The sequence below is a fragment of the Heloderma suspectum genome, chromosome 8 (genome assembly GCF_057233095.1).
Source record: "Heloderma suspectum isolate Gila_16-S chromosome 8, 16-S_ref, whole genome shotgun sequence".
Lineage (NCBI taxonomy): Eukaryota > Metazoa > Chordata > Lepidosauria > Squamata > Helodermatidae > Heloderma > Heloderma suspectum.
In genome coordinates this window covers 38,559,617-38,574,331 of record NC_139465.1, presented here as the reverse complement: position 1 = coordinate 38,574,331, position 14,715 = coordinate 38,559,617, and the positions used below count along the sequence as shown (strand labels likewise).

Sequence of the window (14,715 nt, the reverse complement as noted above, 5' to 3'; positions counted from 1 at the left end):
GATGGGCTAGGAAACTCCAGTGGTCACCCAAATATGGACAAGTGGACATTATACAACCAGCTTGTACACTTAAGGTGCAGGTCCTGCGCATGTTTACACAGAAAAACATCTTGCAACTGCCAGCATTCTCCAGCCAGCGTGGCTGGTTGGAGAATGCTGGAAGTTGTAGGACTTTTTTCTGTCTAAACATGCAAAGGATTGCGAGGGTGAGTGATCTCTCTCAAATTATCTTAATTCCTTGACTCGCTCAGAGCTAAGGAAGGCATTTCTGGAATTACATTTCCAGACTATGTCTCCCGTACCTGGATGGAAGGTATACAAATGTTCCTACATCCCAACATCTTTGTATATGTTAGGGTCCACAAATAGAAGATATTATTCATCATATATATTATGTTATAAAATATAATATTTTATATTCTTTCATATATATATATATATATATATATATATATATATTTTATTTCCTAGGACAGTATGCCAGTCCTAGGAAAAGATTTCTTGCACCTTTTCTGGGAGGAATATCTGATAGAATTGGCTGAGCAGATATCTGATGTGAGCAGGATCCTTAATGTGTAAATTACTTGTAGGTACGGATCCTTACATCACTAATCATTTCAAGCAGCCTTATTTGCAGTTTCTGCTAAAAAGATTAGAGCAAGGGCCCTAAAAAGTGTCACTGTAGATTGTGCACATGATGAACTGATTTGCGTGGCTTGTTCTAAAATCAACTGAACTGCGTAGGATTGCATCCTAAGATTCTCCTCAAGGGCTCGCCTTTGGCAGCCTTCACCACTTGAAGTGAGGTAAGTGGCAACGGGGGCACCCTGCTTATGGAATTATCCCTCCCTCCCCCTAGGGTATGGGCCACGGGGCCACGGGGGCTTAGTGGTTAAGCTGCTGAACTGCAGACCAGAAGGTCGGCAGGTCAGCAGTTCGAGACCCGAGTGCCGCGTGACGGAGTGAGCTCCCGTCTTCAGTCCCAGCTCCTGCCAACCTAGCAGTTCGAAAGCAAGAAATTGCAGGTAGATAAATAGGTACCGCCTCGGCGGGAAAGGTAACAGCGTTCTGTGCACCTCAGTGTTCAGTCATGCCGGCCACATGACCACGGAAGCGTCTTCGGACAGCGCTGGCTCTTCGGCTTAGAAACGGGGATGAGCACCGCACCCTAGAGTCGGACACGACTGGTTAGGGACACCTTTTTACCCCCCAGGGTAGGATGGCCATTGCCTAAAAAGAAGAAATTCATCACCAAAGGAGAGGACACCAATTCACATAAAGTTTGCACGTGCTGATTTATAGCTAGAGAGAAAAATTAGAAATACTGGCTATCATTTATACAGAAATGAAATACATTCCACCCTAGTGGGGAAGACACTGAGGTTTTCTACATGAGGCATTTGTTGTGCACTCATGATTCCTCATTCATGGTAATTTGCAGGTGCTTTAGATGATGTCATCTTCTAGGGCCTCTCCCAGGCTTTCCAAGCATTTTAATTGGGGGGTGGGGACTTGATTGCAGAAAGTCAGGTATTTGGGGGGATGGCGGAATAGAACGCTAGTGTAATTGCACGATTGTGCTATACCACAGTGCCACCCAGAGGTTATGTAGTGGAACATATAGAAAGGCAGAGAAGGAGAAAAAAAATTGAAAAAATTGTGTAAAGGATCTGAACTTAATCCCACAAAGAATCTGGAAGCAGAAGCCACAGTAAACTAGTGGGTTAAAAGCCTCATCTAGAAAAGCCCTGTGACCGGGTCCTAAAGGGGAAGAATAGGTGTACAGAAGGCATTGGGAAGGGGGGGGCATCATGGGCCCGTTCAGACGTGCATGGAGGGAAGGTGGTTAGGGTAACTAAAGGGAGGGGATAGCGAAACCACAACATGCACCCGTCACATGACCCAGAACCCAGTGGCACATGTGGTTCCCATAACCACCCCCCTCCATAGTTACCAGAATGTCAGGGTGGAAACTGAGCCAATAGAGCCCCAGAGCAGTTCTGATTCTGAGGAGGAGCAGCAATCCGTGGGAGAGGAGCTAGCTCATCTCTCACAAGCACGGCAGCTGGCAGAGATTCCTCCTGCCAGCATTCCTGGGACAGATAGTGACCCTGGCAGTGAGAGAGCGCCGGAGGGAGGCTTGCTGGATGCTCAGCACAGACGCAGGGAGCAAAGACAGCTGGAGGGCGTGGAAAGGAGGCGTAGCGCTCGCTTGGCGCACAAGCAACGGTCACGTCCTGAGGACCCAAGGGAAAGAGGGAGGATCTCTCCCTAGCCCATAAGTTCAGGGTCTTCCTGTGGTTGTCCTTCAAACAGGGACCAACTGCCTTACCTGGAGCTTAGGCTACTCAGCTATCTTTCCCCAGGGCTGTTCCTTGCTTTGTCGCTAGTGATTAGTATCTGAAAGAGTCATAAAGGAATAAAGTCTCGGAAAGAATTCCTCATCATCTGTGTCCTGAGTTGGCTATTGGTGGGGACTGCAAGAGGCAGCTAGGGCGCTCCTGACACGAACCATCCTCCTTCCAGCAGTGATCCCAGCAGCCCTCACACCATCCATTGCTATGCAACTCTGACCATAGAGATAGTCTGTGCTGGCCAGAGTGTTGCCAGAAGTGCAGGATGCTCTAGGCCGCCATCTCTATGGTCGCAGCCTAGAACCACCAGGAGCCCATTTTAACCACTGGAGAGCCCGCCACACATAATGGTAAGCCACCCTGGGGCTTCTTAACCCTGCTGCTGGGGGTGGTTAGCCATGGTTGTTCCAGAACCATGGTTAGTGGATTTCCCCAACACAAACACGACATGCTAAGCCACCGTGGTTAGCGCAGATTCCCTAACAGTCATGACTTAGTGTTATGTGTGAACAGGGCCCATGATATTTTGAAGATCTCAACTTATCATACAAATGATGGTGATTATGACAAATTAATGGACTCATTTGCAAAGTTATCCTCCGTGGCATTTGCTCCTTCAAACAAAATGTTAGGTGGGAGTCCTAAGAAAAGTTTTACTGGATCAGACCAAAGGCCTTTCAAGTCCAGTAGTATGTTCCCACAATGGCCAATGGTTGGATAATAGGAACAAATCCGCATGCTTCCAGACACTAGGGGGCAATAGAGAATGTGTTGCGTCAACAGCTGCTTGTCTTGCTCATCCCCTTTGTTGTCTGATCAGTTCCTTTTTCCTGCTCCCTCACCTTCCTCTTCCTTCTTCCTCTTGCCACTGCAACAAGCACCATGCAGCTCTCTCCTTGGAGAAAGCAAGTAACCATACCTCATGTCTTCACTTACTTACACTCACACACCCAGCTTTAGGGGGTGCTTGTAGTTAAACAGTGTTAGTTAGCCTTCTCTGAAGCACCAATAAAGCAAGTTGATTTGACTTTCTTCTAAACTGGCTCTAGCCAGCATTATTGCCTCTAATAATAAAGTTGTGTTGCCATGCTCTCTCTATATAAGGCAACTGTGCTGTAAATCACACCAGACATTCCAACACCAACCAGATGCCCACGGGAAGCCCACAGCAGGACATGAGTACAACTGCAATCCTCCTGCCCATGTCCCCCAGCAACTGGTATTCAGAAGCATATAGTCTCTGATCCTGGAGGTGAGATAGATAGATAGATGATAGATAGATAGATAGATAGATAGATAGATAGATAGATAGATAGATAGATAGATAGATAGATGATAGATAGATAGATAATCTCCATAATGACTAGTAGCTATTGATAGCCTTATCCTCCATGAATTTGTCTAATTCCCTTTAAAAGCCAGCACTAGCATATTCCATAGCATAACTATGTGGCAGATTAAGAAGTATTTCCTTTTATCTGTCCTTTATTTCCCACCATTCAGCCTCAATGGATGGCCCTAGGTTCTAGTTTTACAAGAGAGGGAGAAGTTTTTTCTCCCTATCCACTTTCTCCACTCCATGCATAATTGTATACACCTCTATCATGTTCTTCTTTCCTTGCCTTTTTTCTAAGCTAAACAGCCGGAAATGTTGTAGCCTTTCGTCACGAGGGAGTTACACCAGCCCCTTCATCATTTCAGTTGCCCTTTTCTGCAGTCAGACAATTGAGTTTTATTATTGAAGAAAGGTTCCCCCCACCCACTGCCACTGCCACCACCCCCATTCCCCTTTCATATCAGGTCGAACAGGTTTTCCAGGTTTTGTGTTGGTTTGCAAACCATGTTTCATCAGAGATGAGAGCAGAACAGAAGAAATTAGTGTACCTACAACATGGGCAAAGGTAACTCTGTCACCCCACCTCTGAAGGCAAAAGGAGAGTCTGACATAGAAAATCTTGTCTTTTTTTATTGGTCAGGTGTGTGTGTGTGTGTGTGTGTGTGTTGATTTTAATTGGGAAAATGGCACAGGAGGAGGTGTTAAGCAGTGTCACTTATCCAGTGTCCCTGCTCCAATCCAATCCTGCCTCTCACATGTTCATGGCCACTTTTACGCTGTTTGTTCGAAGCCTGGAAGCCCAGTCACAGCTCTCCTGAATAATCTGGTTTGGCCATTACTCTCCAAAAGGAAATCAGGGTCTGTTTGTAGCCTTAAGAGGCACAAGTGAAGAAGATCCTGTCCCCACTTCTTCTAACAACAACCACAAACCTTTTGCAAACATGCAGTTCCTCAGAGAGCAGTAAGCCCCTATTCAGCAGAAAAAGGATGCAAAACTACTGTCTAAGCACTCTAGTCACAAGGTGTCTTTTGTGGTTGTGTAATCTTCCAGTCTGATGGAGGATCTCTCTCTGCCACTTCAGAAGCAGAGGGGGGTGTGTGTGTGCGCGTGTGTGTGTGCGTGCATGCGTGCACTGGAGAACTCAGAAGCTGTAACCGCTGGGGAGAGCAAGCCAGAGGCTTGGGTCAAAATGAGTCCGCCTGAAGAAAGCCGCCATCATCTGCCTGTATCAGTCGCAAGGGCTTTGGTCTGCACAGTACTCAGTTTGTCATTTGTCACCGGGGTCCCCGGGAACGCCTTTGTCATCTGGACCATTTGTGGAAGAATGAAGCAAAGGCCTCTGACAGTCACGCTGATCCTGCATCTGGCCATTGCTGACCTCCTGGTTCTTGTAACCTTGCCGATCTGGATGTATTCCTTCACCAACACCTGGCTCTTTGGTCTCGTGGCTTGCAAAGCCCTGGTGTTTGTCATCTATTTCAGCATGTACGCAAGCATCTTCCTGATCATGGCCCTGAGTGTGGAGCGGTTCATGGCTGTCTTTTACCCCTTTGCTGTTCAACGGTGGAAGAACAAGACAGCTGCCCACCTGCTGGTGCCCGTCGTCTGGTTCCTCTCTATTGCCTTTGGAACAGCCATCATCCCATTTCAGGACACCGAGGACACGGAAATGGGCCTCCAATGTACAGCTCGCAGCTATGGCACTATGTCTCAGGAGGTGACCTGCCTCCTTCTGGAGACCATTGTGGGCTTTATTATTCCCTTTACCATCATCTCCACCTGCTATGCGTGCATTGGCAAAAGGATCAATGCCATGACATGTCCGTCAAAGCGACGATCGGCGCAGCTGATTGCTTCGGTGGTGGTAGCCTTTTGTCTGTGCTGGCTCCCACATCATGTCTTTAACCTGATAAGTGTCATTTCGGTTCTGATAGAAGATCCAAAGATGTCTGAAGCGCTGGAGATGATTTCAACCATGGGCATCTACATTGCAGGATCCTTACCCTTCATTAGCAGCTGCATAAATCCTCTCCTTTATGCCTTTGCTGCCAGGAACATCCGAAGCAGCGTGAGATTTACAAAGTTGTCCAAACTGTTTGAACAGATGAGCCCTTCGACAACACAGGAACCTGCCAAAGAAGCAACTTCTAGAAATGGAATAGAGGAGACTTGGATAAGCATGGAGAGGATCTAATGTGAGTCAAAGGAGAAAGTGAGGTTTCTCTCCCCAGCCTTCCGCCCATGGCAGTTACTGACTTCTTAACCTGTTAGATCAGCTACTCCTGGCTTCTATTGACTTTTTATCCTAACGCAACAACTAAAATTAATCTGCAGCTTTGCTAAAATAAACAAATTACCATGTTTCCCTTTACATCTGTTCTCTACTTGACAATGAATCTCTGTGTTTTACTTAAGGCTGGAGATGGATCCAGGTAACTGCTGGATTTTATATTTTTTAAAAATAGGGCATCAGCCATTGTGTGTTCCTTTGTCCCGACAATTCCAGTTGCAATCTAAATCTTGTAGAGCCTAATCTATCCTTCTCCAAACTTGTGCTCCCCAGATGTGTTGGAGTGCAATTCCCATCACTGTAAGATGTTCAGAAATGATCTGAAGTTGGAGTGGGCATTGAGGCAGCCATCATCACAAGAGCCACGCTGGATCAGAACAAGTCCATCTAGTCCAGGTTGGCCTAATCCAGTTAAGTCTGCTATCTCCTCCTACATGCCACTTTAAGACTATGATGAAAAGCCACTTTGCAACTACAATATCACACCAGGGTTTTTTTTCCTTCCCATCCCCCAACCCCACTCCCTGCTTTGCATGTTCTGGGGAGCTTAAAAGCTTGCTCCCTATTTTGTGGCTTTTGCTCCATTCTCTTGTAGGGATGGAGGGCAAGCAGCTACAATCAGAAAAACCTGGCCAAGTGGGTCAAGGGAAAAAGGGCCAGTTGCTTTCACAGCTCAGATTTTATTGTCCCAAGGACCTGCTGTCAAGGGTGGAGTTGTGTCTGCCCTTTAGAGATTTCCCAGTTAGGTTCTAGAATTGTACCACCCTAGCCTGCTGCCTCGGCCGTTTGTCAGGTTGGGCTGACCATAGTGGCAGCTTTCTCCCTCTCTGGAGACTATGGGACCTCCATAAATGGGGAGAGTGTTGCTGCTCATATGAAGAGTCCATAGTTTTGCAGGAGCAATATATGCATAGCTGAATTGATCATGCCCTCCTACAGCCTGGACTGGTCCAGGGCCCCCAGCCCAAATGACCCCCCCCCCCAAAAAAAGGCCAGTGAAGAGGGCATAAGGATAGCAGAAGCAAACTCCATTTTGTTCCTGTAGTCATGATTTAAGTAAGCTTAAATGCAAAACTGCTCATGCTTAGAGTATTATGATTTTTTAATCAGGCTTGGCAAACATTCTAACATACAAGCAGAAGTAGGGATGTTGGAGCATTCTGTCCGGGGGATGGAGCTCGCCAGCACGGACCCCCGGACTTCAGCTCATTTTCCTGCAAGCTGGCCCAACTTGATCTGCAGTGAGTCTGGCCAGCTCACTGATTTTCAGGAGTGGGGGGCAGTTATTTGTGTAAATAGCCATTTGCGCAAATTTCAGCTGCAATTTGAGCACATTTCGGCTGTAATTTATGTGAATTACAGCCATAATTTGCACAAATTCCTATTTAGGCTTTTTTTTTTTTTTTAACCCAAAAAAGTTCCAGGATTCCGGGAAGAAACCTGCAACTCGGCTCTCAAATGCAAGCTGAGACAGGGGCACCATGAAAATCCGGCAAGCCCCCAAAGGCCTGGATTTCCTGGCAACGGACATCCCTACATAGAAGCAGTTGTAAAGCAAGGAATGGCATTTGGGGGTGGGGGGAGAATATACACAGTCATCTAAAGGGGGACCCCATTAGACCATTATGTCCAGAGTCTAAAATTACTTAGCTGCACCCCTGTGATCAAGTCCATTTGTTTGTGGTGGTGCTGTTAACCGCTCCAAACTCCTATCTTTCAGAACATTGGCAAAAGCATATTTGTTCTGCAAGGCCAGAATTCCCAGGCCTGGTGCCCTCCATTGGTCATTCTGGCTGGGGATAATGGGTCCTGCAGTTATACACATCCAGAGGGTACCAGTTTGGGGAAGCCTGTGCTAGGTTCTTGGATTCTACTGGGGATCAAGTTGATTTAGTTTGATTTGGTTGGTGGGCTGTAGTATTTTTGTTGTTGTTGTTTGTTTCGCTGTCATTTTAACATTTTGTAAGCTGCCCTGAGAATCCATTGAAGGGCAGAGTATTAGATGAATCTAATACCCTGCCCTGAACAGAATAAAGGATTGCTCTGTGTTTTACTGTAGATTGGGGTCTATTGTGTGGATGGTTGGCTCTCCTACATTTGATTGATTTTTGAAGCAGTGACTATTTTTAAGTGTTGCTTGTACTGGCTGCACATCATCTTGTAATGGACAGGCAGTTTATCGATCCAAAACTGAAAACAATCAATAAATGGGGCAGGCAGACAAGTTTAAACTTGAACGGTTGGATGGACATTAGTTAGTTTGGTCCCACTGGAATAAACAGGAAAATGACTTAAGTCCCATTGACTTCACTGGGAACCAAGTTAGTTCTTAGTTGACTTCATTGGAAACCAAGTTAGTTCTTAGTTGAACTTCACTGGAAACTAAGTTAGTTCTTAGTTGACTTCATTGGAAACTAAGTTAGTTCTTAGTTGAACTTCATGGGGAACTAAGTTAGTTCTTAGTTGAACTTCATGGGGAACTAAGTTAGTTCTTAGTTGAACTTCATTAGTTGAACTTCATTAGTTGACTTCACTGGGAACTAAGTTCGATTTAGTTTAGATCCAACCCTCTCTCTCTCTCTCTCTCTCTCCCCCCCCCCCTGCATCTTTGGGAGATGGGAACTTGATAGGATAGGATAGCAATCCAGCCCAAGCTCAACACTCTTAGGTCTTATTGGTTTCAATTAGGAATATTCAAGCATGCAATTAACACCACTGAAGGCATCAGAAGTCCTTAACCGGGACTGGATTGCACCCTTGCTATTCTTTTCAACTGACAGTTTTGTTTAATCCCCTTCTCTGAGTTGCTGTCATCAAACAAAATAAAATGAAACTAAGGGTGCAATCCTATGCGTGTTTAGACAAAAGAAAGCTGTACAGTTCCAAGCATAGCTGTGTAGACATTTCTCTCTCTAAAGATGCATAGGATTGTGCCTGAAATGGTGAGAAGGTCTTCTGATTTACCCTGATCTCTTGCAGCTTTAAATGGATGAGATTTTTTTTACCCATTATTAAGCCAAACAGCCATCTATTATGGCATGTGTGGACCTGCAGCCTGTGGGCTTCATGCAGCTCTCAGAGGCCTTCCATGTAGCTCACCAGATTTCCCGCCACTGCTAAATCGAAGCCCGCTGCTCAGCTGTTTGGTGGGTCGTGCCGAGCATAAATATTAATGCTGTGCCGAAAATTTCTCCGACGTTTCCTCTTTTTTTACCGTTCTCATTAAAATTTGATAGAAAATACATTGTTTTCAAAAGAAATTCAAAGGGTAAGACATTTCAGAGAAATTCTCAGGGGTTTGGTTCAGGTTTTTTGCGCTTATCTGACTTACGAGGTGGCTGAGGAGTGTGCGGAAGTCTCCTGACTTTCATTGTACGATCTGTTGGATAACAGGAGCAACTCCACATGTTTTCCAGGCAGTGGGAGAAATAGAGAACATGTTGCTTGGCCAACAGCGGCTTGACTAGCTCATCCCTTTTGTTGTCCTGTAGCTTCCTTTTCCTTCTTCCTCCTTCTTCCTCCTTCTCCCTCTTCCTCTTGCAACAAGCACATGGACCGTGTGCTTCTCTGACAATGAGTGTAAAAGCACTAATAAAGTAAGTTGATTGAATTTCTTTTTGAACTGGCTCTAGGCTGTGTTTATTGCCTGAAATACTAAATGCTCTGTTGCCATGCTTTCTCTATATAAAAAGCAACTCTGCTGCAAGTACACCAGACTTTCCAGCACAATCATCTCTCTGGCAGCCTGTAACCTCCCTGGCTTCCCACACTTCTTGCACAGGTGAAGACATCATGGAGTAATTCCTCCCATAGGCCTTTTTCAGATCAGGAAATGTGGGCAGTGTGGGAGACTGCAGAGCAATGGAGAAATAACAGAAAGAAAAACACACACACACAGTACCCTCAGACACCTCACACTAATTGGATAAGGTCAAAAACACCATCAAAAGAAATTCAAAATAAATTATAAAAAGCCCTGAGAATGAGGCAGAAAAATGGAAGCCTCTTTCAGGGGAGAAGAAAACTTTTAGGAAATCAGAGGTCAGGTTTTGACACAGCACTAGCACCACCTCTACCCTGGGGCTGGATGCAACATTGCCCCCCCCAATACCCCCTGCAGGGCTTGCAGGGAAGGAGTGGTATTATTAGCACCTGCGTTAGAGACAAGATGTATCCACAATCACCCCTCTGAAATGTAACACTTGGAAGACCCTGGGGAAGGAGCTGAACCCTAAAGGATGACAACTAGGGCTGAGCCAAAATTTCTCAGAAGGCATTGTTGTCAGAAAAGTTCTGAGAATTTTCCTTTCTTATTCCCCTAGAAAGAAAAGGCCACTTTGCAGAATTTTTGTCAGAATTTCTTCACCATTACTTCTTGTGGTGGCTGCATTCCCTCCCCGCCCACCCATGCACCCCTCGCCCCCAAATGACATGGAACGATACTACGTATGTATATGCAAAAAGGGGGCCAGGCTGCCAACACAGCTGCTATTATTGTCACTTGCAGTGGCTTTGCAAAAAAAAACAAAAACCCTTCGGAAAAAAGAGAACGGAGCTGAGCTACAGCGTCTGCCTCTGGTGAGCCCTACCTGTGAGAAATTGCTGGAGGACTTCTCCTTCCGCTGGAGAAATTTGGTGGAATTGTCCCCCCAATTTCTCCACCCACAGATAGGGTAGAGAATTTCAAGAGGTCATCTGTGAGCAGCTCTAATTGTTATGATGGATCTCCCATGCCTTCCTCCCCATCAAAAGTGTACTCCACCCAGCCTGTCAAACAGCTCTGCGTGCCAGAATCCTAGTGTGCAGGGATGGGCGGATTAAACCTACCCATTCCCACATGATGAGATGCAGGAGAGGGTCTGTGTCTGTCTGAGCAAGGGGAAAGGATGCATGTCTATGCTTGAGAGTGGATATGTGTGAGGGAGAAGGCTGTGTGTGCGCGCACATGCATGAGAGACAGAAGGGGGTGCTGTGTGTGTTTGTCTGAAAGCAGATATATTGAGCGAGAAGTCTCTGGGACAGTTTGCATGTCACGGTAAGCCACCATGGGTTAATTCACCTACGGGGCTCTAAGATGCATGCTGGCTGCCATTTTGAATATCCAAGCTGCAGCAGGGGCATGCTGCATAAATAACCCTCGGGTAATTCCCACACTTCTTGCACAGGTGAATACATCATGGAGTAATTCCTCCCATAGGCCTTTTTCAGATCAGGAAATGTGGGCAGTCCCTAGAACAACCCATGGGTTATCTGAGGGTTGTTTAAGCCACAAATAACCCACAATGCCTCGGTTTGCACAACACAACAAGCTGTGGAGCGTCCCTGCCGCTGCTTGCACATTCAAAATGGTGGCCGGTGCGTCTCTCAGAGCCCCGCAGGTGAATTAATCCATGGTAGCATACCGTCACGTGCGAACCAAGTCTCTCTGTGTGTGAGTGAGAGAAAGAAAGTGGGGAGGAAGGCTGGATCCTTGTGTGCGTGTTTGAGAGTGGGGGGGGTGGGGGGGATGAGGGGACGCTGCGCCTGGCCACACCCACTCCCAGCATGCAGCTCCTGACCCACTGCCCATCACCACATGTGGCCACCCCTGTCCCATGGGAACAATCTCAGCTTTCCTCAGGGTATGTCCAGATGTACATACCTATAGTGGTGGGCTGCTGAAACATACTCACTCAAATCTGGATGACGTTCAGGTTCAGGGGAAATTCATTCTTCCTGTTTGGTGTAGAAACTTGCTTTGCATAGTGCTGATTAGAAATTTTTGAAACACTGTTAGCTGCTTTGGGTGTTTTTTTTTGTTTTGTTTTTTAACAGAAACGCTGGTTATAAATATTTAAAAGTTAAAAATGGTTGCATCTAAGACAGTGTGGTCTATCTCTTCCATTGCAGATAAAGCTGCAGGTTCCTGCATACTCACTTGGAGGAAAGAACCACTGAAATCAACTGGAGTAAAGCGCAATTGGGCTGCAAATGCTGTTTTACCAAAGCATCAAGTGTGTGACCGTTACATGAAAGAAGTCTCAAATATGTTGCTTTAAGAAAAAGGAAATAACATACAGGGATGATTTTTTTTTAAAGTATTCTTGGGGGGCAATCCTATGGGGATTGTCAGCTGCCTCTGAACTTGGAGGCGTCCGACTATCCAATTCAAGGCAGGCAGAGCACGGAGAGGATCCTCTCTTCTGCGCTCCGGCCACCCTGCATTGGCGGCTAGACGGCCTATTTCAGCTGTCGAAGCGGGGCGGTGGGGGAGCTGGACGGTGCATAGGAAGCGTCATAACAACACTTCCGCGGTCCCTGACCCCGGGAACGCCCCCTCTTTGGCCACTCCACGTTGCTCTTACGAGAGCAGAGCCAGGAGGAAGCGTGCCTCGTTCAAGGTGGCGGGGAGGGGTGGGCAGTCAGATTTCTGGGAACCAAGTGCTGGCTCTGAGCTTGGTTCCCGGAAACTGAGAAATCCTATGGCCGTCTAGAGGCTGTCTAGTCGCCGTAGGATTGCACACTTATTCTCTTCAGCCTTCTGTTCAAACAGGTTCATTCCTTAAGGTTTCTTCACTATCCAAGATCCTGACTGGTATCCACACCTGTTTCCTGTAAATTGCCTCGACTACTGTTACGTAGTTCCTATGAATTTCAAAACAAACAGGAAAGAGTAGTTTTTACTCATTAAGCATGGCTGGCTGGGAACTGTAGGACTTGCTTCTGTCTAAACATGCATAGGATTGCACCCTAAAAGTCAAAAGCATGAACAGGCATGAGAAAAATCCATCCAGAAATTCTCCTTCACAAACCCCAATAAAATTGATGGGGGCTACGCACTGGATGCAGGGCCGGCCCGCGGATAAGTAACACCCCTCCTTGGTGCCCCCACCCCACCCCAGTGGTTGCTTTACAGGGCCACCCAGAGGGTTTCTGCGGCCTGGTGCAAGCTGCTGCTGCCCCCCCCTACAAGCTGCTAGGACACTGCTAGGACCCCTAGGACGCTGCTGCTGCCCCCCCCTACAAGCGCCCATGCATATGTGTACAAAGCTAGGGGTCACATGCGAGAATTACTGCACGCACCGTCTGCATCTGAGAATTCTCACCTGCAGCTCCTCCTTGCTTCGTTTTTTCTTACATGGGGATAAGGCAATAGGGATTGGCTGTACTTCTCCTGGGTATCTTCTCCAGATTCTGGCAGAGCTTCTTTCTACTTCCTGGGCCTCTGTCTCACAGGTCTTCTGGCTGTGGGCTGCTGCTGGCTGTCTCCACTTCTCAGGAAGGAAGGATTCCTCCCTTACGGCCTGGCCTCACACCACTCCTACGCCTTTCCCTGTGGTAGCGGCCACAGAAAATTACTCTCCAGTAGCACCTTGCCTGGAAATTTTAGGCGGTGTCCATTCACTCACTCCTTGAACTCTTTCCTGGACAGGCCTGGAGTTCTTTCCGTGACAATGGGCTTCTCCACACAGGGCTTTTATCTTGTGATCGAGATTGGTTACTCACAGAAGTTTGTGGGTCCTTTACATGACGTCGCCACCCTCCAGGATTTCTCCCATGCTTTCTGACCATTTCTACAGCTTTATTTGAAACAGAAATAATGAGCTAATAAAAAATGATTTGAATTTGTCCGTTTAAAGGGGGAGTTGTGTTATAACAGCAGTGCCATCTAGTGGCTTCATAATGAAACATTTAGAACTTGCAGATAAAGGCAATCCCTGGGGTCGGGGGGGAGGAAGTGTGTGTGAAGGAGGCAATCTTATTTCTGTGAAGAATCTGGAAGCAGAAGCCCCGGTAAAGTAGTGGGTAGAAAGTCTGATTTGGAGAAGCCCAATTACATATTGAGATTCAGTGTCATCTTACACTTGAATATACCATTTCCTCATTTTATGAAAACTTTCAACAATATACCAAGAATTCTGGTGAGCAATGTGGCTGGGTCAGGGGGCAGGGGCCAATGGTATGCACAGGAACTGAGGCGGGGGGGGCTTGCTTTGTGGGGGCCTGGGGCAAATGGCTCCAGTTGCCCCCTCCCCCCCCCCAGCAGCTTTGCAGTGTTACCAAGTTGTATGGCTTTTGCAGAGATGTACAAACCCGGTGAATTCTGGTCTGGGGGAAGGGTCCATGCTGGGGAAATCCAGGCCATTTGGGGGCCCTGCAGATTCTCCAGGAGCCTTGCCGCCTCTGTCAGATTTCACGGGGTGGCTCTGCTCCTGGTCGCGTTGGGACCTTTCTTCCCCACACCAGCTGTTAAGGGAGCCCAGGGAAGAAGGGCCTTGGCAGGACCCCGGCGCTCTCTCCCTGGTCTCCTCGAGAGGAGGCCAGGGTGAGAGCACTTGGGGGCTGGCTGCGCCGGGACCCTTCTTCCCAACGCTGGCTGTTAAGAAAGCCCTTGACAGCCAGCACAGGGAAGGGCCTCGGCGGCACTGACAGCCCCAGAGAGCTGCCCCACAGGAAATCCAACAGACCCGGAGGTGAGTGGGGTCAGTCCGTCGCAGTCTTTGCAGGTCAGATTCTTGAGAATCTGCCCTGATTTGAGTGAGCAGCAGAATTCTCCACCATCCCCAGGCTAGTGTATGGCAAATGACATCGAAGTGGAAATTGAAAAAGAAACATACTTAAAAACTAACTGAAGGAAGATCATTCATGTAGTTAGCACCCAAACAGCCTGTAGAACCTGAGGGGGGGAGGGTTACAGACCCTTGCTTTTTGCCTTCAGAGCTCACTGCACACAGTATATTCAAAACCGTCTGGA

General features: G+C 47.2%; 1 protein-coding gene across 1 annotated transcript; it reads left to right on the top strand.

Moving 5' to 3' along the window:
* The first annotated feature begins 4,330 nt into the window (after nt 1-4,330).
* Nucleotides 4,331-13,595, top strand: LOC146339039 (leukotriene B4 receptor 1-like). Its single transcript, XM_084812446.1, has 3 exons — nt 4,331-6,123; nt 6,255-6,377; nt 11,871-13,595. Exon 1 carries the CDS (start codon nt 4,746-4,748, stop codon nt 5,883-5,885), a length of 1,140 nt encoding a protein of 379 aa, XP_084668572.1. The 5' UTR covers nt 4,331-4,745; the 3' UTR covers nt 5,886-6,123; nt 6,255-6,377; nt 11,871-13,595.
* Nucleotides 13,596-14,715: the final 1,120 nt, after the last annotated feature.

What these genes read in the sequence shown, in the direction of transcription:
- LOC146339039 (XM_084812446.1), top strand. Translation starts at nt 4,746, where the DNA reads ATGGAGGATCTCTCTCTGCCACTTCAGAAGCAGAGGGGGGTGTGTGTG.